General features: G+C 44.1%; 1 protein-coding gene across 5 annotated transcripts; it reads right to left on the bottom strand.

Annotated features, from left to right (window-relative positions):
• Positions 1-126: 126 nt before the first annotated feature.
• Adnp2 (ADNP homeobox 2) lies at positions 127-27,979 on the bottom strand. 5 transcript variants are annotated; one of them, XM_028871989.2, is made up of 4 exons: positions 27,843-27,979; positions 18,702-18,822; positions 10,894-10,983; positions 127-4,712 (listed from the first exon to the last, which is right to left on the bottom strand). In XM_028871989.2, exons 2-4 carry the CDS (start codon positions 18,807-18,809, stop codon positions 1,428-1,430), a joined length of 3,483 nt encoding a protein of 1,160 aa, XP_028727822.1. In that variant the 5' UTR covers positions 18,810-18,822; positions 27,843-27,979; the 3' UTR covers positions 127-1,427. The 5 variants fall into 5 exon arrangements, with proteins under 5 accessions (XP_028727822.1, XP_028727823.1, XP_028727824.1 ...); XM_028871990.2 differs by having other exon boundaries at positions 27,839-27,887; XM_028871991.2 differs by lacking the exon at positions 27,843-27,979 and adding an exon at positions 19,454-20,445.

Consider the following 27,979-nt stretch of genomic DNA (forward strand, 5'->3'; position numbering starts at 1 on the left):
AAGGCTTAAAGGGTAATACGTGTGCAGAACACATCGGTCCCTGCTGGAGTAGCTAAGACTACAAATATGCACCACCCTGCCTGACATAAGAGTAATGTTTAATGTTACAAGAATTAAACAGTTCTATTTTCAGTGGTTTAACAAATTTTAATTCAAAATAGACACTCTGGAAATAATAAAAAAAAAATAAAGTCCAACAAGCTCTGAATTTACAAGAGTACACCAATAATCACAACTGCCTCAGAATGCACAGTAGAGCAATTACATGCAAGTATTATATTTTAAAAACTCTATATAGCAACATTGCAGTGCTTCCCAGAGGCCATCATCCCCTCTGCTTGCTGCGCATCACTCAGAGGGATGATTTTGACCAGAGCTGGCTGGTCCTCGTTACCAGTTCTGGTGCTTTACATTATTTCATATTGTGAAAAACACAAGATTTGGCATCCACAGGACTGAAAATTCATCAGTCCACATCCCAGTCATCTGAACACATGGGCCAGAGGAAAGCCTGTTCTCCAACTCTAACACATCTACCCCAAGCTAGTCTAAGCAGACGAGAGCTCCTGTCTGCCCGTCACCTTAGGCCTGAAACCTGCACTCCACCTCAAGCTGTGTCTATATGCAAGAGCAGGAACCCCATGTGTATCACGGTCCTTCCTTCCCACTAGTTTACCAGCAGTCCCAAGGAAGGACGCATTCTCAGTCTGTTCAGTTTATTCTAAAGGCACTAAAGACTTGTCTTACCTTTGAATGGCAGAATGACTTGCCATCACAGCAAAAGACAGTTTGCACCATAAAGCATTTCTGTTCCTACAGAGACTTTATTTATGAAGCAACACTTGATAATTCACTACACACCAGACCTTGGGCTCAGGATATCTTTAATAAATGGAGACATTTGGTTTTTTATGAGTTATGACATTTAAAAAATAGCTGTCAGGGAAAACCTAAAAGGATGGAAATCAAATTTGTACTCTTAGCAAACAGCATTCACAGAATCAGCAGAAGTTAATGCTTAAAAGTATGTCCTTAGGGACCATATACATCAGAGTACTCACTTCCCTAAACATGGACATTAGCTGCTGTCTGTAAACTGAGGCTGCACAATGCTTTTATTTTCTATTAATCAAGTACTCTTAAACAAGCAGAAATTTGCTAAAATGAAAAAACCAGGTATTTGTAGATTGCAGGTAGTTACTACAGACACTGACACTCCTGGGAAAACAAGGCGTGCATGGACTACCAAAGATGTCATTTACACGACAGAGGGAAAAACTCAAACAGTTGCAAACCAAACTGCAGCTACCAGGACTTGTGTGGAACTGTGTGCTTCCTTAGTAGGCTTTCTGAGCATCTGGCTTAACACCTTGAAGGGCCTCAGACACTTAGAACAAGGCCAGGGGGGCATCCAAGTCAGCCAGACTTCAGACCGAGTCTTCTAGACTTTGTGATTCACACTCAAAGTTCAGTCTATGTTTGACATTTTTTAGTTCAGACATATCAAAACCTAGAAGTACAGAGGGCTTGTGAGTTTTTATTGCTTTCATGCAAATATACCTTCTTTTCCCAAAAAATGAAGCCACATCGATTTTCCACACCCACAAGAGTGAAGACAGTAGTTCCACTTCTTTTCTACTAGGATATGGTCTCTTATGGAAATAATCTCTAAGAAACTGTTTTTTTTCCTCGTAGGGGCGGCTTCCATACTTAGTGGGATCCAATGCTAACACCTGCAGAGAGTCATCACTGGTCCCAGACCCCTCTGTCCTGCTTTCGTTCTTCTGTCTCTTCAAAGGCACAGTGCTCAGCCCTCTGTCCGGACCTGGGACTGCATCGGTGTCTAGGGTGAGCTGGGGCTTGTCCCCATCCCTCTGGTCTTCTGCCCCCAGGGGGCCTTCTGGCAGCTTTCTCTTTACAGGAAAGGTGGAGTCAGGGATCACCTCTCCATTAACCAACAGCAGGTCACTGCTCTCAATGAAGCCTGGCTGGGCCTGCAGATCTGAGCTGCTGTCCTTGGGAGCACTTCTACAACGGAGCAAATGGACAGCGATGGCTCCTACAGTCATGTTTCCAGTGTAGACCCCACAGCAGTGGATGCACTTGAAGGCTGGAGACCTGAGCATTGTATGGACTGTGGGCATGACATGGTGCCTCTCCTTCAGATGTAGCTCATAGGCATCAGCAGTCATAAATGTGCTGAAACAAAAGGGGCAGGTCAGCTTCTGTTTGCTAGGCATCTTTGGTGAAACCTCAGGCTGAGGCCTCACCTTAACATACACAGGTACCAGTGACTTGGAGTGTATTCCAGCAAGGATAGCCAGGTACACCTCTCGCTCTCCGAGCTTCTCTCGTGGCAGTATGGTGATGAAATCGAGATGGGGGAACAGCAGGTTCCCATTAGCATCCAGGTCCAGCTGGAAACCTCTGTTACTATAATCCATAGACAGTCTCTTCTTGCCCAGGTGCTTAGTCCTGCTGTGCTCCACGAGGCCCCGGACATCATGAAAAGTGCACGGACAAAACAGGCACCCCAAGCCATGCATGAGCAAATGGTGCATCAGCTCCTCCTGTGAGACCAGGCACTTACAAGAGAGGCAGCGCACTGTCTTCTCCCTCATCCACTTCAGAAATGGGGCACATGCGGCAAGCTTTTCGGGTTCCAGTTTCTCACCAGACTTGGACTCAGTCTGCTTGTGAGCCATTTCCATGTGAACCTGGTAGACGTTAGCAGGAAAGAGCTCATTGCAGACCCGGCAGAGCTGAGACTCACTCTGCTTGTGGGCCACTTCCATGTGAACCTGGTAGACATTGGAAGGGAAGAGCTCATTGCAGACCGGGCACGTTTTCCACTGCTTGGCCTGTTTGAGTGCCTGACTTGCATCTGCCATCGGTGAAGTAGCCTGAACAAACACACTAGGGGCAGGGCTCACTAGCACCTGTGGGGAGGGCAGGCTGGGCAAAGAGCTAGCCAACGGTGTGCCCGAGCTTGAGGGCAAGAACTGCACTGGCACCTGGGAAGGCGGTGCAACAGCTGCAAGGCCTCCAGCGGAGGACACGGGCAGAGTGACAGACACCGGGGCCAGTGTGTAGGTGGGGATTCCATTCACCTGCTTCCCAGTCGGAATGAGCTGTCTGAGAATAGAGCCTGACGTAAGGAAAGTAGTGTTTTGTGAGGTGCCAGCTCTCACTGGCTGGTTCACAGGCAAGATGCTGGTGCTGACAGACGGACTGAGCTGCAGTACACCAGGCCTCACAGGCGGGCCCACAGGAAGGACTCCTGGTGTTACTGGCTGACTGAGCTGAAGAACACCAGAGCTCACACCCTGACTCACAGGGACAACAGCTGAGGAGACCGTCTGGTTTGAAGAAAGCAGCCCAGGTGGTACCACCTGGCCTGTAGGGAGAACCCTCAAGGGCACTGTCTGGCCAGGAGGGAGAACTCGAGATGGAGCTGTCTGGCCAACAGGAAGAACTGATGACTGGACCACTTGGCCAGTGGGGAGGACACCAGAAGTGGCCGTCTGCCCCGGAATCACTCCAGCAGGGGTCCCCTGGCCTGCAGGAAGGACTCCTGGCGGAACTGCCCGACCTACAGAAATTACTCCTGGAGAGGCAGACTGCAGAGCCCCTGAATTGACAGAGGGACTCACAGGCAAGACCCCAGGCCCCATGGGTCTGTTTATGGGCCCCACAGGCTGAGGGAGGGGTAAAACTCCAGGGCGGACACCTTGATTCATGGGAAGGATGCTTGCTCCGACAGACTTATTCACAGGCCCAACTGGCTGAGTCAGAGGCAGCACAGAAGTCCTCACAGGCTGATTGAGTGGAACACTGTGAGGGAGAAAGACGGGTGGGGGAGCTGAGGGCTGCAGGGTGAGGCTACTCTGGCATACAGGCAAAGGGCTGGAGACCAGAGCTACATGAGACTGGGCAGTGGTGGGCGGGGAGTTTGTAAGGCTTCCAGAAGTGCCTGGGGCCCCAGTGGCTGGCTGCACAGTGCCAGGGCTCTGGCTGTTCGGTGGCAGAGCAAGCTGGAAGCAAGGTGGAGGGGATGCAATGCTCCCAGCACTGCTGTTTGGCGGTAAGGCCAAGTGGGTCACTGGCTTCGGAGCGATATGCATTTGCTTCAGAAACCCAGTCCTCTTGATGTGTTCTGAAATCACAGACCTCAGCTTGTTCTCCAAGTCCCTATGTGCATCTGATGTCAAAATGTGATACATTAGGGCATCCTGACTGCTGGCAATAGCGCTGCATTTTTTACAGTAGTATTTGTCAAATGGCAGGCTCTTATCCACGGAAACAGGGTCACTTGCTTTTGGCTGCTCTGCTTCCTCGGTTCTCAAACCAAAGTAGGAGTTAATTAAGTAATGGAAATGGGCCACCAGCACATGCTTCTTCATGCTGTAGTACAAGGTGTTGGAAAAGTTACATTTTAAACATGTGAAGCTTATCACGTCACTCCTTGATGTCTTCGCCTCACCCAGAATGTTCACCGTGTAGCTCTGGACTTTGCGAGCAGGAGCATGGAACATCCTGAAGTGCTTGCCCACCACCCGGGGCTGCGAAGCAAACGGGCAGTTAGGGCAGGGGATCATCAGCTCCTGGTCAGCCTCGTCTTCGTGGTAACGATGCACGTGATTTTTCAAGGAAGTGAGCACTTTTGTTGAGTACCTACACAGACTACAGCAGTACGGCTTTGTTCGGTATCTCTGTCAAGAGAGAGCAGAGTCTTAGGCAGAGTAACAACTAGTGGCTAGGTCTCCCTTCCACGCTCTCCCTCGTCTGTGTGCCCGTAACTCCGAGGAGCAGCGTGCTCTACCCTAGCCTCGGTTTTGCTGCCACCAGAAGGTTCTGAATAAAAAGCAGTTTCTAGACAGAGCTGTGCCCCCAACAAAACTAGATTTATGGGTACTTACTACAATTCTATATAATTTTCCCATGTCCCAAAGAGTATTCTTTTGGGCACTTTTTTTCTTTCTTTTTATTTTTATTTTTTATTTCTTTGGGTTCTTCAAAACAGGATTTCTCTGTGTGACAGCCCTGGCTGTCCTGAAATTCCCTCTGTAGACCAGGCTGGCCTCGAACTCATAGAGATCCGCCTGCCTCTGCTTCTGAAGGCTGGGATTAAGGTGTGCCCCACGACCTCCTGGTAATACTTTTTTCTTGAACATTTGGAAAACTACCAACTATTACTAACTTATGGATTTAGTCTAAAACTCCGGGCTTGCTGACCTCTGAACTATCCCCTAAACCACAAGTCTCAGCACTTCATCCTGTATTCCACACAGCCCTTTAATGAGATACAGACAAAAATAAACTCCGTTCCTTTTCTGAAGTAATTTTCCACCTCCTTCCTTTCACATTCCCCTTAGTTTTTCACTCCAAATTATAAAACTTGGAATTCAACTTGTTAGACCTTTTAACTGTCTTTATTTCCCCATTCCCAAGACAGTAAAGAGCGAGCTACATGGATGCACTAGGAAGACAGGCCTGTTATTCCAACTCCTCAAGAAGAAGCCAGGGGGTAGAATGTGCAAGACCAGCCTGGGCAACCTGGTAAAACCCTGTCTGGGATACATACACACACAAACACAAACACACACACACACACACACACACACACACACACACACACACACACGCTAAAGATCCAGAGTGGAGGGCTACTAAACATATACAAAGCCTTAAATTCAATCTTTAGTACGACCTAAGACAGGACAAACAAACAGATGACACCCTCACCTCCCCCCCAAAAGAAAGGACACAAATTTGGGAGGGGGTCCTAGTTAGGGTTACTACTACTGTGATAAAAACACCATGACCAAAAACAAGCTGGAGAGGAAAGGTTTTAATCCGCTTACACGTCAGGTCACAGTCCATCACTGAGGGACGTCAGAGCAGGAGCCTGGAGGCAGGGCTGATGCAGACAGAGGCCATGCGGCAATGTTAGCTTCACCAGAACTTAGGGAGGCATTTTCTCAGTTGAGGTTCCCTTCTTTCAGATGACTCTAGTTTATGTCAAGCTAACACAGAACTAGCCAGCACAGAGGGAGACATGGTAGAAAGGTCCGGGAGAAGCAGGAAGGGGGAGCAGGGATTGGATATTAAGAACAACTTGCAGTAAGGAGAGCTGTCACTTTTACAAGGGTGACACTTGTTCTCTGGAATAGCTGGAGGGTATGTGGAAGCCTCCAGTCTCATAAAAATACAGAGACCCAGAGCATACAAACCACACAACTCCTCCCGTGCCAAGATGGAAGCAGACTAGATCCACTATGGAGGCACACAGTGGACTGTGGCACCAGCAATCCAGGGTTGGCCTCAGTCCTCCCTAAAGCTGTGGTTTCATAATCGCTCTAGGAAACATACAACCACTCCACTCCTGACTAATACAGTTATTCAACTGGGGTCAGATAAAGCAGACACACACATTCAACATGATACTAACGATTTCCAACAGTCAGTAAGACTAGGCTCAAGGATTTGTGAGGACCTACAATAACCTCAGGCAACTGTCACAACCTCAGATTACAGACTGAAGGGCAAAGAGAAGAAAACTTAACAATGTTTCTAAGAGATACACTTTTCATATTTAACATATCTGAAGTCCAAACTTCCTTTAAGAACTGAAGGCAATACTGATTAAGGTGAAATATAGGTGTAGTTTCAATAAAAGGGTATACCTTCTGGCAGTCAAGCAAGGAGCAAGGGAACCTATGCTGAATACATCTTTAAAGAGCACAGAGTTTCTGAAAAGCCCATAAGCATTATCAACAAAAGGAAAGACAACAAACTAGACTCCATGGGAGCAAGAAGCTTCAACTCCTTGAAGACTCCACTAAAGCTTTCGGTTCTAAAGCAGACATTTCGGAAGCTGAACAAGCCCTATAAACACCTGATAAAGGTCAGATGTCCAGGATACCAGGAACAGGTTCAAATCTCAATACAAAAATAACTAACGTGGCTTCTTTAAAAGGACAACAGATTTTAAAAAGCTTATTAAAGAATGTCTATGAATCCCAAGTCAACAATGGAGAAGTTCACATCATCCATCACAAGATGGAAATTAAATCAAAGACTGTTCATCACACTCATGTTCCCAATGAAGAACAAAATAAGGCAGCCTCTGGACAACAGCCTGGATAGACAGCTCCTAGGAAGGATACAGGGTTTGCACCCCCCAGCCTGGCAATGCCTAGTGGAGACACCACGGATAAGAAAGGTGTCTGTACATAAATCCTACATGTGCAGGACAAAAACCACAGCTGACAAAAAGCAAAGACATCAAAACTTGGGAAGCATCATCAACCTGACGATGGCACTTCATAACCTCTGATCCCTCAACCTTGTATAGTATAAGCCACGTGGGCCAGCATGATTGTGTGACATCCCTGTTGTGAAGCTGTCTCTGTTCCTAGACCCTGGTCCCCAGAGGGTAAAGGAGACAACATTCAGCCATCAGGCCAGCATTACACATGGTACATACTCTTTCTGTCCCCAGAGCACAGCACCTGTTTAATACATAAAATCTCTACTATTTCAAGTTACTATTAAGTTATGTTTTAATTTTTTAGACTTATTGCAAGTGTATGCATGTATGTGTACCATGTATAATGTGTCTGGTGTCCAGAGGCCAAAAGGGGGCATTGAATCCCCTAGAACTGGATTTAAAGACAGTTGTGAGCCACCACGCAGGTGCTAGGAATCAAACCTGGATCCTTTGCAAGAGCAACAAGTGCTTTTAATCACTGAGCATCTCTCTGGCTCCTTGTTATTTATATTTATATTATGCCGTGGTCTTAAATACTTCAACAAAGACAAACTCCATGACGAAAGAAACCTTAACTTTTATTATTCCCTTCAGTCTGTTATCTGGTGTTTTATCTCTAGAGCAGGCTCTCTATTAACCGCTCAGCACCAGAATTCAAAACCTCCTATTTGGGCCAGCAAGATAACTCAGTAGATACTTATGGCCAAGCTTGATCACCTGTGTTCCCCAGGACTCATATGGTACAGACTGCAAAAGAGTATCATGATGTACACACACAAATAAATCTAACTAAAAAACCTTACACCTGTAACTATATATACAGTGCACGCTACAAAGAGGATAGTCAAAACTTTTGAGTGAGAAAATTCAGTGAGGACTGAAATTCAAAACTTCAAGTGTCCCTCCCCGCTCCAAAAGAGAAGACATACTGGGACCTGCAAGCCAGACTGTGCAAGATAAATCACAATAGTCTCAAGGGGTCTTGCCTATATAACTAAAGAGCAAGTTTTTTAAATACTAGGGTTGTTTGGTTTGGTTTGGTTTGGTTTTTCAGGATAGGGTTTCTCTGTGTAGCCTTGGCTATCCTGGAACTAGCTCTATATATCTCGAACTCAGAGATTTGCCTACCTCTGCCTCTTAAGTACTGGGATTAAAGGCATGCACACCAATGCCTGTTTAATAAATGTTTAAAAAAATAAACATTTCTCCTGGGCAGTGGTGATGCACTCCTTTAATCCTACCACTCAGGGGGCAAAGGCAGGAAGATCTCAGTGTGTTCAAGGCCAACTTGGTCTACAAAGTGAGTTCCAGGACAGCCAGAGCTGTTTATACACAGAGAAACCCTGTCTCAAAAAAAACAAACAATAAAAGATTTATTTTCATTTTTTTTTTGGTGTGTGTGTGTGTGTGTGTGTGTGTGAGAGAGAGAGAGAGAGAGAGAGAGAGAGAGAGAGAGAGAGAGAGAGAGAGAGAGAGAGAAGGGGGGGCAGAGAGACAGGGAGATGGAGAAATATTGGGATGAATATTATTAAAATAAGAATGGCAGCAAACACTGTTAATATGCTAAATCGGAGAAAGCATATTCAGTCTCCAACTGTTGAATTGCTGGCTCAGCAATTCAAGAAGGCATCCTAGAAAAGGAGCTGGATGTACATACCTTCCTTCTTCCTGTACCTGTAATTACAATACACCGGAGCGCCCTGGTTTCTCACTGCCAGATCAAGTGTGCATAAGCTCTACTCTGCACTGTTGCTCCCCAGGCAGCTTTGTCCTCAAACTCTGTATGTGTGTGTGCAGGTACATAATACACCATGTGTGTTCACAGACAGCCTCAGGAGGCTGCTGGGTGTCCTGCCGTTCTGTCTCAGTGAACTTGAAGCCAGACTGGTGGTCAGCAAGGCCCAATGATCCTCTTGTCCCTCCACAGCACTGGGGTTACAAACTTGTGCAAAGCCACACCTAGATTTTGTGTCAGTGCTAAGGATCCAATCTTGGGTCCTCTTGCTTTCATAAGCACTCTTTCCCACTAAGCCATCCCCCAGCCCGTGTCCTCAAACATTCTGAACCTGGCACCACCCTGGCTAGCTATCAATGAAAGTCCACTCAGACATCTGTTTCTGTAAGAGAAGTCTTTCTTTAAGGCAATGTAACCACACACAGTATTTACAGATCTCAAACAATTCACAATAGGACATCCAAGTGGGTCACTATTTATAAGTTACTTTAAAATACTCAATGAAAATCAATCCATTTCTGTTACTATAATAATAATTAACTTGCAGCTAGCTCTTCGGCCAGTATGGAGAGAGGTCATTTCATGAAGACTATCCTTAGTCCTGCAAGAGGGCACCACCACCGCCTGGCAAGGAATTTTTTAAATATAAATGTAATGTAGCCTAACTGTGCAACACTCACAAATCTAGCAGCAGTCATCAGCTACATCCACTGCCTCACCCAAAACAACTTCCAGGAGGGCTACAGGCTCAATTCCTACACAGATAGGAAGTCAAAACAATAAATAAAAAATTCTGTCTAGTACTTTCACCATAGCCCTTCTCTGAGCAGACGTATTCAGAAACACATCACTGTGTTACTACTTGTCAGTGTTCAGTACAGTAGCATGCTGTACATGTCTACAGCTGGGATATATGTCCACTGCCGTGTGTCCATCTGGGTAAGCACTCTTTGTTATATGAATGTGGCTTATTCTAACAATGAAACCACCTGAGGACACAATTCTAAGAGTATGTCCCCATCCTGTAGCAATGCATGCCACCTTAAACCAGTAATGGTCTTATCAAGTACTATTTACTGTATTTAACTCTATGCAGTACACTTTTTCTTTTTCTTTTTGGTTTATTGAGACAGGGTTTCTCTGTATAACAATCCTAGCTGTCCTCGAACTCATTCTGTAGACCAGGCTGGCCTTGAACTCAGAGATCCGCCTATCTCTGCCTCCCAAGTGCTGGGATTAAAGGTGTGCGCCACCACTGCCCGGCTTTGCAGTATATACTTTCCCATGGTCAGCTCCACAGGCTTGTTAAGATTAGCATTACTGGGCTGGAGAGATGGCTCAGAGGTTAAGAACACTGGCTGTTCTTCCAGAGGTCCTGAGTTCAATTCCCAGCACCCACATGGTGGCTCACAACCATCTGTAATGAGATCTAGCTCCCTCTTCTGGCCTGCAGGGATACATGCAGACAGAACACTGTATACATAATAAATAAATAAATCTTAAAAAAAAAAAAAAGATTAGCATTACCACAAAAATGCAATACATCACACTATGACCTAAACAACAGGTATTTTCAATTCCATTATAATCTCAAATACTCACCTTTGTACATGCAGTCTCCTACTAACTAGAATGTCCTTAATGAGGAAAGCAGCATTTATTCAGAATTACTAAATCGAGGGATCTTCTTATACATTCACTTCTAATCACAAAGCTCGGCTATGTCACCACAGGGTGCATGTGGAAAACTGTCGTCATCAACAGCCCTGTAGTAAACAATCTTTGAGCTTTCCCACCTCACGAACAGATCCTCCCAATTAGCCAGCAGCCCCAACAGCCAGGGTGTGCCTCAGCCTTAATTCATGAAACAAATTACAATACGTACCACTTTCTTTCCAGAAGGTTCCCAAAGAGAAACATCTCCCCATGATGTATTATAAAAGTACTTCTCTCCTGGATCAAAGCCTTTAAGATCCTTAAGAAAAAAGAAAACATTACGTGACAATTTGTGAGTTAGAGAAATATTTACAGTTAGAATTGATGGTGCATGCCTATAATCCCAGCTACTCAGGAGGCTGAAGCAGAAGGATCCCAAGGTTCAAAGCTAGCCTGGGTAACTCACCAAACTAAGATTCAAAGGTTGGACCGAGAAGCTCAGTGGTAGAGCATTTGCCTCACGTGTGTAAGGCCCTGAGTATAAATCCCTCCTACCAAAATTAAATCCATGAGCAAGTAATTTGGCACCTAAAAAATCTTCATGGGATGGGGCTGGAAAGATGGCTCAGTGGTTAAGAGCACTGCTGCTCTTCCGGAGGACACGGGTTCAATTCCCAGCACCCACATGGCAGCTTACAACTGTTCCAGGGGATCTGACACCGGATCATACAGACATACATGCAGGCAAAACAACAATGTACATAAAATAAAAATAAGTAATTTTAAAAATCTTTATGGTCTAAGAAAAATGGAAATACAGTCATTAACAATTTTTTACATTTAAAGTATGAGTGTCAAGAAAAAGGTTTAAATGATCCACATTAAAACTGCAGTTTTTCAAAAAATAAACAGATCTCCCAAAAGAAAATGTTATCTATATTTTGTACATGAAAGCAAGGCCTAAGTGTTCTTAAAGATTCTAAAACTAATGTGGCTTTGTGAACACACATAAATAATAATGTAAGTCAAAGGGGAAAACCAATGTCTACACTCAACAGTCCTTTACCAGTAGCACATCAGCACTGTTCAATCTGGCTGTGGAACATAAAAAAAGAGTGTGTTTTTATCTTTCCCTTAGATCACCTTTTAGCCAGGATCTAGTACATACCCAATGTTTTCTTTTTCTAAGATAGGTGTCATTTTTCTTTTCTTTTTTCTTTAATTTTATTTTATATGTAGGTGTTCTGCCTGCATATCTGTATACCACATGCATGTCTGATGCTCAGAGGCCAGAAGAGGTCATCAGATCCCCTGAAACTGGAGTTACAGATGATTTTAAGTCACTATACGGATGCTGAGAATTGAACTCGGGTGAAGAGCCAGTCCTAGACAGAGCAAAGAATGGTTCCAGGTCCAGCACACCAAGAAAACAGCAGGATGCATCCATTTGCAATTGACAGGGTAAAAATGGGGGAGCAGACAAAACTCTGCCATCAACACTAATTCCAGTCTCAGACAGTCACTGTTAGACTCTGGGACCAATCAGGATAAGAAGATTCCAAGCTCAGTTTCACAGTTGAGAAAGACAGGTAATGGCAAACTCTTGAGAGCAAACACTGTTGACAAGTGCTGTGATGAGCTCTCTCAGGACATAGAGGAGCATAAATCAGGGAGCCCACATCCAGTTAGCCTGGCCTGAGTTCACCAGGAGAGACATATAGCTAACATGGCCAAGAAGGGATAAGCAAGCAGGGCCCGAGCAGAGGGCAGAACTAACTGTGCAGAGTACTGCAGGTGAACTGTGCAGAATATTGCAGGTGACAGAGGGCTCAGAATGGAACTGTTTCACAGAATGAACAGCAGTCACGGAGGGATATGCACCACAGCATTTCTCGTCTCTCTAAAGTTCACATGGCCCCATGACACTTTTATCTCTAAGTTGAAGGTAAAAACCTATTCTTGCTTTGCCCTTGGCATGCCCTACAGTGTATGCAAAGTGACACTCCTTTCTACCTTGACAGCATAGCTCATTTAAAAAAAAAAACTTCAAAGTGTATCAAGAAGCAGGTAGAACTTCAAGGTATGCCCTGCCCTCAAAGTCAACCCATGGAACCCAGAACAAGGGCCCATTAAGGACACAAATGAAACATGCTCAAGGACAGGCTATCATCAAAGAACACCTGGACCCAGAACAGACCCACCTGCATGCTGCAACCTTTTGGTATCAAAACACAGAGAAAGAAATGGAAGGCCCAAGTCAGCCATGCCATGACTCGCCATCTGGAAAGGTTACTGGGAACTCTGGAAGGTTACTGGCTACTTCAAAAGGATGAAGGACCTCTGTGGTCACTAAAGAATGCCTGTTATTGGCTAGGAAAATGGCAGGACCAGATGAGCCTGTCATCAGCAACACTCCCAAGCCCTTCGTCTGGCCATGTGCATACTTCATGACAAGACAAAGATAACCACAGCCAGCAAGGTTCCCACCCAGCGCACACACGGGAACAAACCTATACACAGGGTCTCAACAGAGCACTGTAAGCCAAACGCTCTGAACGTGGCATTTAAATTTCACTTTCTACACAACTGTATTTCATAACGTTTCAGCTTATAGTACTTATCAAAGATATTACCTTTAATAATCCAGAAGGAATTAGCTGAGTCAGACCGATGGTAATTAATACAACTGCCTTTACCTACACCAGTGCTAGTCCCTTGCCTCATGGCTTGCTCAGCCTGCTTTCTTATAGAACCCAGGACCACCAGGCCAGGGATGGCACCACCCACAGTGGGCTGGGCCCTCCCCCATCAATCACTAAGAAAATGCCCTAAAGCTGGGTATTATGGAAGCATTCTCTCAATTGAGGTTCCCACCTTTCAAATGACTCTAGCTTGTGTCAAGTAGACATAAAACTAGTCAGCATAAAAGGAGACCACAGAATCCAGCAATCATAAAACTCATCATGTTCGGTATCTAGTCAGAACCTTTTAGCTATCCAAACAGCAGTAAACTATTAGCCCAAACGAGGAGCACAGCAATGATAGGAAACAGATGTATGTGCCAGAGACGGCTCAGCAGGTAACGGTGGAAGAAGAGGGGCTGGAGAGATGGTTCAGTGGTTAGGAGTACTTGCTGCTCTTCCAGAGGACCCGGGTTCAGTTCTCAACACAAGGCAGCTAACAACTGCCTTTAACACCAATACCGGCAAATCTGACACATTCTTCTGGCCTCCATGAACACCAGGCACCCAAATGGTACACAGACATACAAGCAAAATAGTCATACACATATAATAAAAATTAATATTAAAAAAAAGAGAGAGAGAAAGGGGGGCAGTTAAGGTAAGTTGTTGCTTTTACAAAGGGCCAGAGTTCAATTCCCAGCACTCATTAGTGGCTTCAGCTCTAGGGGATCCAATGCCTTCATCTGAGCTCTGCAGGCACCAGGCACACACAGTACACACACATACATATAGGCAAAAGATTCAAACACATGAAGTATAATTTAAAACTCTAAAAAATGGATAATAAAAAGGAAAAAAAGTGGAAGGAGAAAACTGTCTCCACAAAGTTCTGACCTCCACATATATACATACACTAATAAAAATAAAATTTTTAGCCGGGCGGTGGTGGCGCACGCCTTTAATCCCAGCACTCGGGAGGCAGAGCCAGGCGGATCGCTGTGAGTTCGAGGCCAGCCTGGGCTACCAAGTGAGCTCCAGGAAAGGCGCAAAACTACGCAGAGAAACCCTGTCTCGAAAAAAACCAAAAAAAAAAAAAATTTTTTAAAAAGAAAACAGGGGCTGGAGAAATGATTCAGCGATTAACAGCACAGCTGCTCTTCCAGAAGACCCAGTTCAATTCCCAGCATGCACATGACTCACAGCTGCCTCTGAGTCCAGTTCCAGAGGCTCTGATGGCCTATCTGGCCTCCTCAATTACAGGCATCAAAGCTATGCAGATACAGATGCAGGCAAAACGTTCATATCTATGATCTTTTTAATTTGTTTTTTGCTGGGGGGAGTGTTTTATTTTGGTTTGGTTGGGGTTTTTTGGTTTTTCAAGACAGTTTTCTCTGTGTAGTCCTGGCTGTACTGGAACTCCATCTGTAGACCAGGCTGGCCTCGAACTCAGCGATTCGCCTGCCTCTGCCTCTTAAGTGCTGGGATTAAAGATGTGCACCACGACCACCAGGCTGATCATTTTAATTTTTAATAAATAAAAAGTAAAATAAAGAGTTACAGATAATTCTTAAAACATTTTTATTTAAAAAAGAACACATGAACCGCAGGGGTTGAGACTGCAGCTCTATGGCAGTGTGCTTGTCTAGCATGTGGGAGGCCCTGAGATTAATTACCAGAACTACCAAGAACATAAACAGAGGAAAGAAATGAAAGACATTTTAAAGATGGACCACACTGCATGAAAATAAACTGTATCGAATTAAAACAGATTTGAAACTGCAGAAGGAAAGCCTGGGAGATGTACTTATTTACAGACTGGCTCTCACTAGGCAGCCTGGGCTGCCACAAACAATCCTCATGCCTCAGCCTCCCAAGTCCAAGTGCTAGGGTTACAGGCATGAGCCATCACACCGAGCTTGGCCTGGGAACCTTGATGCAATAAGAGAGAAACTGCAGAAACCCAAAAAGCTCTGAAAACTGTAGTCTCAGGAACAGACAGGAGAGAACAATAAATACCAGAGAAATGAGGTCACTATATCCTCCAAATTCAGTGAACTAGACAGAGCAGGGGTTCTCAACCTGTGGGTCCCAACCCCTTTGGGGTTGAACAATCCTTTCATAGGGGTCATCTAAAGCCATCTGCATCTCAGATATTTACATTACAATTCACAACAGTAACAAAATCACAATTATGAAGTAGCATTGAAAATAGTTTTATGGTTGGGGTCGCCACCACATGAGGAGCTTTATTAAAGGGTTGCAGCATTAGGAACGTTGAAAAGACTGCATTAGATGCTCCAGTTCAAAAAGCTTAGCAGACCCAGCCAGACAGTGAGACCACACTACCAAACATCAGAATTTCAGTGCTGGAAACACAGGCGAAGACACCAGCTAGGAAAAAGAACAGAGCAAAATCTTAAGAAAAAGGACACTAGAATTTTATAACAAGAAAGGCTACCTAGGCCAGGCACTGGTGGTGCAGGCCTTTAATCCTGGTATTCCAGAAGCAGAAACAGGCAGATTTCTGTGAGTTGGGGCCCAGCCTCATCTACATAATATGTTCCACGCCAGCCAGGATACACAGTGAGACCATCGCAAAGTCTCCCTACCATAGATTAAACCTTACTTCAAGAAAAAAGTACAGACAGCCAAGGTAGCCAACCAACACCACAGCATGAAGGACATTACTCAAGAGGGTAATTACATCCACGTAAAGGAATGGAGAGCAGGAGTAGCAAATGTGTTTAAAAAGAAAAGAGTAATTCTTTTTCCTTCCTTAAAATAAAAATAATAATAATAATAATAATGCACTGTGAGCCTAACAACACAACGCTGGAGACATAAAATGCTGCTTCACAAAGAAATTCTGGCTAAGAGGACCAGGAAATCTGCTGCAAGACAGTCTCCTAGACATGGCAGAGAAGAGCTTGTAGGCAACCCTGTCTTCACCAAGGGGGGGGGGGCCAGAAAAAAGTGAAAAGATGAAATAATTAAAAACAAGCTTTAAAATGAGATTTCAACCCAATCAAATCAATGATCATATTAAGTAACAGGGGTCAGCACACATTTTCTACATAGGAGCAGGTTACTGGCTGTGTTGTTCCAATAACAAGGATCTACAAAACTAAGAAGCAAGCCTTACACAAGGGACCAGCAAAGCTGTGCTTGTGACACGTGACTATAATCTCAGCACTCCACTTGAGAGGCAGAGGCAGGAGGATTTAGTCTGAGATCAGAATGGGCTAAATAAACACTGACTTCTAATCTCCAAAGCAGAATTAATATAGTCCAGGATAGAACACTTGTCCATGCAAAAAGCCCTGGGCTGCACCCCAATATCAAAAAAGGAGCCCCAAATAGTTACAAACCATACCACATGCTCCTAAGAACTGGAGCAATGGACAAATACAGAATCACACCACTACTTTGAACAAACATCCAGCCATTTCTGTAATAGTAAACATACCACAACCTCATAATTTCACATCTGAGTTTTCTTTTTAAAGAAGTCAAAGCAGATACCCACAGAGTTCTGTAAGTGGTTAGGACTGAGTGAGGCACTGTGGATGCATGACTTAATCCCAGTGTAATGGAGGCTGAGCCGGGCAGAGCTCTGTGAATTACAGGCCACTCTAGTCTACAGGGCAAGTTCCAGGCCAGCCATGGCTACATTGTAAGACGCTGTCTCAAAAAAAAAAAAAAAAAAAAAAAAAAAAAAAAGTTAGGGCAGGGGATGGCAGAGACCTTGCTTATCTCCAGAACCCCTCCCAAAATAAACAAAAAACACTCACAAAAACTGCATTCACAGAAGCCAAAAGAGCAGAAACAGCCTAGGTATCTAACCACCAAGACAATTTATTTGTATAATGGAATATTAGCAGTAGGCAGGACTCAACACATATGTAACAAACAAACTCTTCCATAGAGATGAACAGCACACCACTTTCTTTTCCATAAAACTGTACAAGAGGCACATGTAATTTGCAGTGAAATACTTTGGAAAGAGGTAACCAGAGGTACAAGGGCAGGGGTTCATTGAAAAAGGCATACAGGGACTTTATGGCATGACTGGACTGCTGTGTGACGTGACAGGGACTTACACAACACACACATGTATGTCAAAACCAACAAAGCATGCCAATAGGTCAAGGGTGAAATGCAGTGTCTCTCTTTGACAGAGAACAGAAATAGCATGGAACCTGAGTAAAGAGATGTAAGATAAGCAAGAAACCACTGTAATAAAGGATCACCCATTCCACAAATCTGACAAAGGAACAGAAACTACCTGGGTCTCTTCAACAATTCCTCACCTACTTTAAAGCAAAACAGACTGTTATTGTTAGGAATCCTGGTTAAGTATTAGTTGTTCACTATTAGATTACCAATTATAAATAAAACCTGATTGAAAGCCTGAAATTCAAATATTAAGAAACTGGCCTGAAGATATAGCTCAATGGTTAAACAGTTATTTAGTATGCATAGTTCCCTGAACCATATTTTCTATAAAATGTAAAGTAGACACTTACTCTATTTCCACAGTCAAGAATGAAGCAAGCACAGAATAATCAATGGCTATGAACAGACAGCTGTTACTGTTTAATATTTCTTGAACTATCAATGCCATCCACATAGTCTCAGTATTATGACAATGAACCATTGAGAAGCAAACTGACAAATAAGTTTGTGACTATGACTTTAATTTTGAAACTTTTGGAAGACTACACACTTAGTCCATATAGCAGTATAAAATCAAAGCAAAAGAAACTCAAACATGTTTGCAATCCACTTGATATAACTAATAATACTGGGAAATTAAATTCATCTTCTTTTGCTCAAACAAGTAATTCAGCACATTACCCCAAACATCAAAAGCAATGTTTTTAATAATAAACAGTCTAAAAGTCCTTTCCTTAAGCAGGCATGATAGCACCCTCCTAGACCCCATCACTCGGGAGGCTAAGCCAGAGGACAGCTTGAAGAGCTTACATAGCTCACTTAAAAAGATAGGTAAGTTCTAAGGACGCATGAAGGCATCTGAAGCATTAGAAAAATCCTGATTTTTTTTTGTTTTGTTTTGTTTTGTTTTGTTTTGTTTTCGAGACAGGGTTTCTCTGTGTAGCTTTGCGCCTTTCCTGGGACTCACTTGGTAGCCCAGGCTGGCCTCGAACTCACAGAGATCCTCCTGGCTCTGCCTCCCGAGTGCTGGGATTAAAGGCGCGCGCCACCACCGCCCGGCGAAAAATCCTGATTTTTAAGGAATTGTATCTATTCTCAACTCTCCAATCTCACCTCCAAAGGCCAGCCCTGTGGTCTCTGACATCACTGACCCCATCTGGTACTTGTGCACACTCACCTTCAGCAGCTCCTTGCAGCTCTCAAGTCCAATGTCCACCAAGATGCCTTTCACCCTCTTCCGCACCTTCCTGATGTTGTCAAGATTCTGCACAGGAATCTGAAACATGTTTGATGTTTTCCTTAAAAAGAAAAAGAAAGAACTGTAACTAACACGTATACACACAATAGTTTTAACAGGGCTAGTAAAACACTAGCAGTACTATCTGCAGCAAGGGGTGCTGAGGAAACTATACAACCACCATGCAAAAGAATGACACCTGACTCTTCCTCACAGCGACATAAACCTAGCACGAGAACAGGAGCTAAACTAAGGACTCTTAGATTAAAAACCTAGGCATAAACTTTGATGTCTTTGGATTTGGCAACAGTCTCACATACAGCACCAAAAAGCACCCACAACAAAAGAAGAAATGTATTAGGTAGACTTTAACAAATTTAATGTCCCCAAGGGCACCATCAAAAAAGCAAAAATCCCATAAAATTGAGGGGAATTTTTTTCAAACTACATTTCTGACATATCCAAAATAAAAAACTCAGAAGAGAGTTGAAGAGATGGCTCAGTGGTTATAAGCACATGTTACTCTTGCAGAGGACCCGGGTTCAGTTCTCTGAACTCACCTGGCAGCTGTCTATTCTGCACACATGTAGTGCTCAGACATACATGAGGACAAAACACTCACACACATAAACGTAAATATATCTTTAAAGACAAAAAAATTCAATTTAAATAAGCAAAGGATCTAAACATACTTTTCCAAAGTTCAGGAAAGGATGCAGCATATCTTCGCCACGTTAAGAAGCAAAAGTACTGGCAGGGGATAGGGAAATGGAAATGCATTGTCAATGGTAAGGTACACAAGACAGCCAATTCAGAAGGCAATCTAAACTCCTCAAGGGAAAAGTGTGTGGATGCCCCCTGAACTAACAGCTCTACCCAAAAGAAAAAGTTGGGCAAGAATATTCAAAGAATTATTCAAAAACAATTCCAATGTCCATCACATAAGACAGCTGTGTACACTTGTATTTTGGACCATCAAGAGAAGTACCAATACATGCTGTAACCTTGGAAACATTCTGCTGAGAAGCCAGACACGAAGGACCAAATATATACATAGTTAGGATTCCATTTATACATAACGTGACAGAACAGACCTATGGAAAGATAGCATGGCTGCCCTCCACCAGAGAGAATTGGTAAGTGACAGTTAAGGGAAGAGCATTTGGGTTTTTTTTAGTGAAGCAGCAGTGACAACTTCAAACATCATCTGTGAGTAAGGTAATGTTGCATGCCTGTAACCATAAACTTTGGAGGCTGAGGCAGGAGGATCACAAGTGGGAGGCTAATTTAAACTAAACAAAACTCTGCCTTAAAAAATGAGGAAAAGACGGGCAGTGGTGATGCATGCCTTTAATCCCAGCACTTGGCTAAACCAATCAAGTATGACAGAACAATGCCATACAAATGAACTCCAAGACCGGATAGTAGGAACAGCCCATTTCACTCTTAAGAACACTTGTGGAATCTAGCCCCATTTGTACACACAAACCCAAGAGACCACACTGGGAGTCCACTTCCTTCCCTATGGAGTAAAAACACCTCTGGAAAGTTTTGGTCCCAACTACCAAAACACCACAGGTTCTCAATCTCCTAACACAACAGATGGTGAACTGTAGCACGAATCTTAACAGGGCTTATTAATAAAAACAAACCCAGAGTCAGGTATTGGGGTGAACGCTGAAAGATCAGAGAGACAGAACAGGCCACAGCCACCTCACCTTGCCAATTCCTCAGCTGATCTTGTTTCCTCAAACTGGAACCTCTGTGTCTTCATCCAAATTTATCTCAGCTGAACTGCTGCTCAAAAACCTAAAAACTTAACCAGCCTAGTTCCTGGTTTTTAACGCCTTATATACCTTTCTGCTTCCTGCCATCACTTCCTGGGATTAAAGGCGTGTGTCACCATGCCTGGCTGTTTCCAGTGTGGCCTTGAACTCACAGAGATCCAGACGGATTTCTGCCTCTGAAATGCTAGGATTAAAGGTGTGAGTGCTACCATTTTCTAGCCTCTGTATCTAGTGGCTGTTCTGTTCTCTGACCCCAGATAAGTTTATTAGGGTGCACAATATTTTGGGAAACACAGTATCACCACATTTCCCCTTTTTTGTCTAAAATTTAAAAAAGCTTATAATACAAGAAAAATTATATCCAATTAAGTATATACAATATATAGTCAAGAATTACATTAACAATGTCTAGTCCGTTAACATTTGACAGATTCAGACAAAAAACCTCCATTATATATATATATATTAACAATGCCCAGTCCAGTAACATTTGACAAATTCAGACAAAAAAACTTCATTACTTATCCTATTTAAAACAAGTAGTTCCTTTTTAAAAGCAGATTCAATAACCTCCCTTTTTATCTTATATCCATATTCTTTTTTTAGTAGATCCAAAAATCTACCTTTTATCTTATCATTTCTACATCTTTCCTTTTTTTCAGAACAGATTCAATGATCTACCCTTTTCTATATCTTTTTTCTTTTTCTTTTTCTTTTAAACAAGAACCCTGTATCTAATCTCCTTTTTTAGCTTTTTTTGGGGGGGAGACACAATACCATCACAGTGAACCATCTCCCCATTCCATATAAATTTCTAGTTCACAGACTAGTTAACTGTTAAAATGTTCGCTCTACGCGAACATCCATAATAACAGAATGCAGCCCCACAGAATATAAAGTCACATCCGTACTGATATAAACTAAAAACATGAAGACTGGGACATATACCTCTTCACAATAAGTCTGTTAATAAGTATGGCATCACAGCACAGGGACAATCCCACCACTCAGGATGCTAAAGCAGGAAGATCATAGTTTAAGTCCAACTTGGACTATATAGTGAGGTCCTGTTTCCAAAAAAATAAAGACAGAGAACAGGATGGTTGGGGTTGGGGGGAGAAAGCAAGAGTCGTAGCTAATTTTGGAAACATGGACACAAGTCAGCGTCCATCAAATGGTACAAGGATAAGCATATATGCTATGTCCAGGGAAATTAAGGCTGTTTGACAATAAAAGGGAGTTGATGCAAAAACATCTGTTGGATGGAAGAGTCCTTCTGTCATCTGACTCCAGTTGCATGAAATGCCCAGAAAAACACATCTCCAGAGGTGCAGCAGATCAGTAGATGGCTGTTTGAGGTCAGTAAGTAAACAGACTTGTAGGGAGCTGGACATGTTCTAGCATTAGACTGTGGTGATAGATGCACATGTAAATTTCTTCACAGAGCAATGAATTTACAGGATCTCCACGACAGGACAACACGACATCCAAGGTGAACCCCAGAGAGCCCGTTATTGGTGGTGGAGCAGAAACCAGAGGCCTCGGGCCAGACCAATGGCTCGTAGCAATGAAGACTGACTTGCAAGTAGATGAATAGACTAAAGGACAAACCTTGTGTCTCAATGGGCAACACTACAGCTTCCAGGACAAGATGATGATGATGATGATTCTTCATTTGTTTCGTTTTTGTTTCTTTGGTTTGTTTGGTTTTGGGTTTTTCTTTTAAATTTAGTTTTGATTTGGGGGGAGGTTACAAGGGCAGATGTGGAGACGGGGAGAGAAGTGGAATCAGAATGCATGATGTGAAATCCACCAAGAATCAATAAAAGTTTAAAAAAAAAAAAGACAGAAAAAAATATCATGAGGTAAGTCTACCATTACCACCAGAAACTCGAGAGCATGAGAAGCCTGTGGCTGGCTGGTGTTGTAGGGCTGGCTTTCCCTGGAGAGGAGGTTGAAACTTGGGCTTGTGGGGGAGAGGGTAGCCAGGACATACAAGATGGCCAAAGTGACCACTTGTATGTTCCTTTGTTTCTGCTTAGAAATAAGGTCCTGAGGAATGTCATCACTGTCTGCATTTAATGGTTGCACTTTTGAGTGAAACTACAATTTTTGTCTTTGGATTGAAATATGAAGTGTACTGTTCAAACATAAAGCAGCTTATTATTTGCCCTTTATATATATAAAATCATGAAGGCTAGTGAGGTACCTGACACCAAACAAGGCAACCTGAGTTCAATCCCTGAAGAAGAAAACCAACTCCTGAAAACTGTCCTCCAACTTTTACACACACTCACACACTTGTGTAAATATAAAAACACACAAAACACAAAATTACCACAGCTAAAAATATTTTAGTTTAGCCGGGCGGTGGTGGCGCACGCCTTTAATCCCAGCACTCGGGAGGCAGAGGCAGGCGGATCTTTGTGAGTCCAAGGCCAGCCTGGTCTACAGAGTGAGATCCAGGACAGGCTCAAAGTTGCACAGAGATAACTAAACAATGCAACTCTAACCTGAATCTTTTTCTACAGATGACATTACTCGAGTGACTCACAAGTCTCCAAGGGTGTGAGATTTCTTTGTTGTGATAACTTTGCTATAAGTATATAGAACGTTCCTGTTTGTAAGAACAGTTTTGGGGATGATTATCTTGACAACCTGATCTCAAATGATTGGGTGAGGGGGACTTCTTCCTATTGTATTTGTGACTCTTCTGTAAATCTGTAACAATTTCAAAAAGTATTTCTAAGGCCAGCAAAATGGCTCAGTGAGTAAAGGTGCTTGCTGCCAAGGCAGACAGATCCAGAAACCACATGGTAAGGAGAGAGCTGACTTCTCTATCTTCTCTACTATGCAACACACACGCGCACACACACACACCTACACACACACTCACACGAGCGCACACTCACACACAATTTTTAATTATTTTTAATAGTATAAACAATAAAAATTTAACGAGTATTAGTCAAATTCAAGTGGTAAACATCTTGGTTATTAACTTCACCACTAAAGAAAGGCCATATAAAATAGACCGTCTTTTACTCACTTATTTTTAAGATTGATAATTATAATAGAGTGATAAACTATTTAGTCCCATCTCCCAAAACTCACCAGCGTTTCTGGGTCACGGACCCTCACCGCCCCCCTAAGGACAGGATGTGGTCTCCTGTACTCAGGACAGCAGGGGACCCTTCACTAGCTCCCCTCACTGCTGCAACCCCTACTGGCTATCTCCCTAATGGACTGAACTTCATCAAAGCAGGAGTGTCACAACACACCACAAATGCTAAAACAATAAAAACTTAATGTTTTTAAGAAGGGTCAGAACCACATACAGACACAAATTATCACACAGGCTTTTATTTTAAAGGCTGTGGCTGGATACAGATTGGGGTCCCAACACATTCCAGGCAAACAGATCACATTAAAATGCCAGTGACGTAGAGGAGAGAATGTCCCAACCTTCAACAACTAAGTTAAAACTGAAAGGTAGAGGACTTAACTAGGGCAGGGGGCGGCAGAGGGTCAACAGGAAGGACACTTTTAGAGAGAATGAGGAAAAACTGGTTTTGAGTGGCTAATTTAAAGTAAGTTTCTTCTCAGATCATTTACCCAGGAAAGACTGTCTTAAGAGCTTTAGGGACCATTAGCAGTGCAAAACAAGGGCCTTAAAAAAATAAATAAATAAAATAAAATCCCACAAGACATGAAGTAAAAATAAAGTTACGAAATAAAATGCACTTTCAAAAATTACACTATCAGAAGTGCCATCAGGAATTTCAACAATGCATTTCCAAACACCACACAATCACTATGCAGGCCAGAGTATCACTATGCATCAGCCAGAGTAGGGCAGAACAAAAAACCTTGGTCAACTCTTCACTGGCTCTCCCAAATGAGCTTCTACTTCCTTTCAAGCTCCACCATTATCTTCTAGGGTTTTTCATTCCAAAGGCTGGTGGTTCTGCCCCATCCACTCATCTCAAACAAGAAAGCTAAATTTACAGTTTGCAAAGAACAGTGTCAAAACACGAAGCAAGATGTAGTCTTCTTTCAGGATCTGAGAAACAAGGATCCAGGTCAGGAATATTTTCAGGAGCAACAGCAGCATTCGAAGACTAGGTGGCTTTCCTAAGCACAGGGATCACAATGAGGCTGTGGGTGACAAGGCAAGTTTTAAGAAGGTTCTGTGGATTCTTGCTCATGGCTTGGGAACTGGGCCAAGAACTGTCAGGGTTTTTTTTCTTTTATTTTGAACAAGAACTTTTCATTCTCAACTATAAGTGCCCCCCCCATTCCTTCACTGTTATTATGGTTTCCAAAAAATAAGCACACTAATTCTTTAAAAGAAAAGTTTCCCTTCTTTAGAACTATCTGCTTTAGGAAAACAAGAAATGAAACAGGTGATTACAGAAGCTTTGTAATGTGCAAGCAGCCCTTCCAACACCCCTGGTCTACCGTAGACAGTCACTTTGGGAAGGGCAAGATGACTTCTAGCCACACATTTCAACTATCCTAAGATACAAGATTCCATAGAGAATGCCCACTGGATTATCTAGGGAGAAATGGTGCCGTTTTCACATCTGCATATCCTCTTCTTCACCACTGGAAAGAGTAGCTGGTCAGCCAACTGAGCTTCAGGAACTTAATTTTTAACTGTTTGTTCCAGAAACTGAAATACTTCAAAATATCCAAGTCCTGTATAAAATAACATTTCCTAAGGAGATCCTCTTATTGCTTTTGGTATCATGCCCATTTAAGGATAACTGTAAAAAAATGTGTACTTAATAGTTGTTTTTTATATAATTACATCGTTTCCCCCTTCCCTTTCCTGTCTCCAAACCCTCCCATATTCCATTCCTTGCTCTTCCAAATTCATAGCATTTTTCAGTTGTTACATACATATATGTATATGCATATGTATTCCTAAATACAACTCGATCAGTCTGTATAATGTTACTTTATGTATATTTTCGGGACTGACCATTTGGTATTTGATAACCAATCAGTGTGCTCTTCTCTGAGGAACACTATTTCTCCCACTCTCGGCATTCCTCAGTAGCCTGTAGTTCTTTATGCAGAGGCCTCACTTGCCCCACCCAATTTAGTTATGTCTATTGCTGTCCTTGTGCAGCTCATGTTTAGGCAGTCAGGAAGAAATATTCAGGGGCTGAAAAGATGGCTCAATGCTTAAGTGCATGTACAGCTCTTGCAGAGAACCCAGGTTTGGTTCCCAGCACCCACATTGGTTGGCTCACAACCACTGTCTCCAGGGGACCCAACCCCGTCTTCTACCCTCTCCAAGCACCTGCACTCGTGCACACCAACGGTTTAAAAATATATTTTTAAATGGTCAGATGATAATCCTTTTAAGACCCCCCCCCCAAAAAAATCTCCTTTAAAATCTAGTTTTCCAAATGATTTCTCTTGAGTGGGACCACAGCAATGGTCACCAGCACAGGCGCTGGAGCTTTTTCCCGGGGGAAATCAGCTCAAGCACTTTATAGCTGGGTAAACGCAGCGAATCACTTCATCTCTCTGGGCTTCAGTTGTCTCCACCTGTGAAATCGTGCAAGGAATTCATTTCATGAGCAGCTGTCAAGACAACAACGTTGGTAAATCATCAGGAGTTTATTATAATATACACCAAAAACTTAAGTGAAATGTCCCAACTATTAGGACACAGGTCTTTTAGCAATTTCCAAACATTATAATTCAGAAAGTCTGGCTCAACTCAGAGGAAAACGCCTTTCTAATCACCTGGCCTTCATCAATCTGCTTTCTCTAAATAGCAGGTCAGCGACAGCCAAAGGATTTGGGTACAGTGTGGAAAAGGTAAGCTTTACCTTCCCAGAGTATAGGGAACCATCAACGCAAAACATTGTACACTGCAAACTAGCACAATACACTGCAGACTTGGTTTCAAATTAAAACGGCACCGTCAAAATCCCAAGACAACTTCAAGCTAAAAACTGCCTTCACTGTTATCCCCTAAAGCCAATGATCCAGACCTCTCTTTCCTCCCATTTCTCAACCAGATGCCAAAAATAGCCTGAAATGACTTCATTTCCTGCTTATCCTTTCTAAGCACAGATCTGTGCTTAAGGACCTCTCTCTACCTAAGGACCACTGCGTCAATGCTATTTTCTAAGCAGGGCCTCCACGTACCCGAAACACTGGTATATGGCCAGCACCACCACCACCTGTGATCTCTCTAGTCAACATGCCTGACTTCCAACCACAGCTGAACATCGCACTTCTCATAACTACTTTTTACACATGCTGTCTCCCGTTCTCACACCAGACTAGACCGGTCCAAGCCACCAACTGATAAAAACCCTTCAGGCAAAAAGGTTCCATCGGTCCCAATCTACACTGTAGGTTAACATTTTACCCATCCCAGTCGCATAAACTTTAAGCAGCACACTCTTAGCGAGTTTTGGTTCAAATTCAAGCATACTTATAAAAAGTATGCGTTGCTTTACAATGCACTTTCAACCTGCACTTTCCTTTTTTTTTTCCATGTTCTCAGGCCAAACCTTTATAGAAATTGTGCGAATAAAATTTATTTCGACCACTCTAAAATGGCAGGTGCAAAGTTAAATTTTACATCCAGCATCTCCGTTATCAAGTCACGAACGCGGCCGTATCGGGGACGAAGAGACGGCGATTTGCCCTCGGCAGTGCCTGAGACCCGCCTCTCCTTCGGGAGAAAGCACGGCGCTCCCCGAGGTGGCCACGATCCTGCCCTGCATCCCGCCATCCTCGCAAACCGATGGATCCTCGCTCGGGCTTCGGCTTGATCCCCGGGGTCGCCGTAGAGGGGCGCCCTGCCCGACACGGCGCGACGTCTCCCACCCTCCCCACCACTCTCTCACTCGCCACGCCCGGCGTCCCGTCCCGTCCCGTCCCTGCCCCGCCCCCTCTCCCCATCCCATCCCTCCCTCCCCGGCCTCTGTCCCCGGTGCCGGGGTCCCCGGGCTCGGTCCTCTCCCGCGTCCTCCCCGTCCCCCTGCCCCCGCCCCTCCCCCTCCGCGGGGCGGCCCCGCTCCCACGTGACCCCGCGAGCGGGCGCCCGGGGGGGACCCGAGCCGCGCGCGCTCGAACGAACGTCCGGGATCCCGCAGGGACGGAGGTAGCGACGGCGCGGCAGGCCACAGTGGGCACAGCGCGGCGGCCGCGGCGGGACAGCAGAGGGGACGTCGGGGCGGACCCGGGGGTTGGGGGGGGGTTGGGCGGGTGGGCCGCGGGGAGGGCCGGGGGCGGCGCGGGCCGGGCTGGCCGTACCTACCGCGGGGCCGCTGGGAGCGCCGCGTCCCGCCGCCGTCGCAACACCGCCGCTGCCGCCTCCTCCTCCTCCTCCTCCGCCGCCGCCTACGCGGCGGGACCCCCGCCCCGCGCCCGTCCCTCCTCCCGCGCGCCAGAAAG

This window comes from Peromyscus leucopus, chromosome 19 (assembly GCF_004664715.2).
Source record: "Peromyscus leucopus breed LL Stock chromosome 19, UCI_PerLeu_2.1, whole genome shotgun sequence".
Taxonomy (NCBI): Eukaryota; Metazoa; Chordata; class Mammalia; order Rodentia; family Cricetidae; genus Peromyscus; species Peromyscus leucopus.

Excerpts from the sequence above, each read along its gene's own strand:
- Adnp2 (XM_028871989.2), bottom strand. The coding sequence starts at position 18,809 with ATGTTTCAGATTCCTGTGCAGAATCTTGACAACATCAGGAAGGTGCGG. Across the intron at positions 10,984-18,701 it reads GCTGCAAGGAGCTGCTGAAG|GATCTTAAAGGCTTTGATCC; the intron begins GTGAGTGTGCAC and ends TTTTTTCTTAAG. Across the intron at positions 4,713-10,893 it reads AACCTTCTGGAAAGAAAGTG|AGATACCGAACAAAGCCGTA; the intron begins GTACGTATTGTA and ends CTCTCTTGACAG.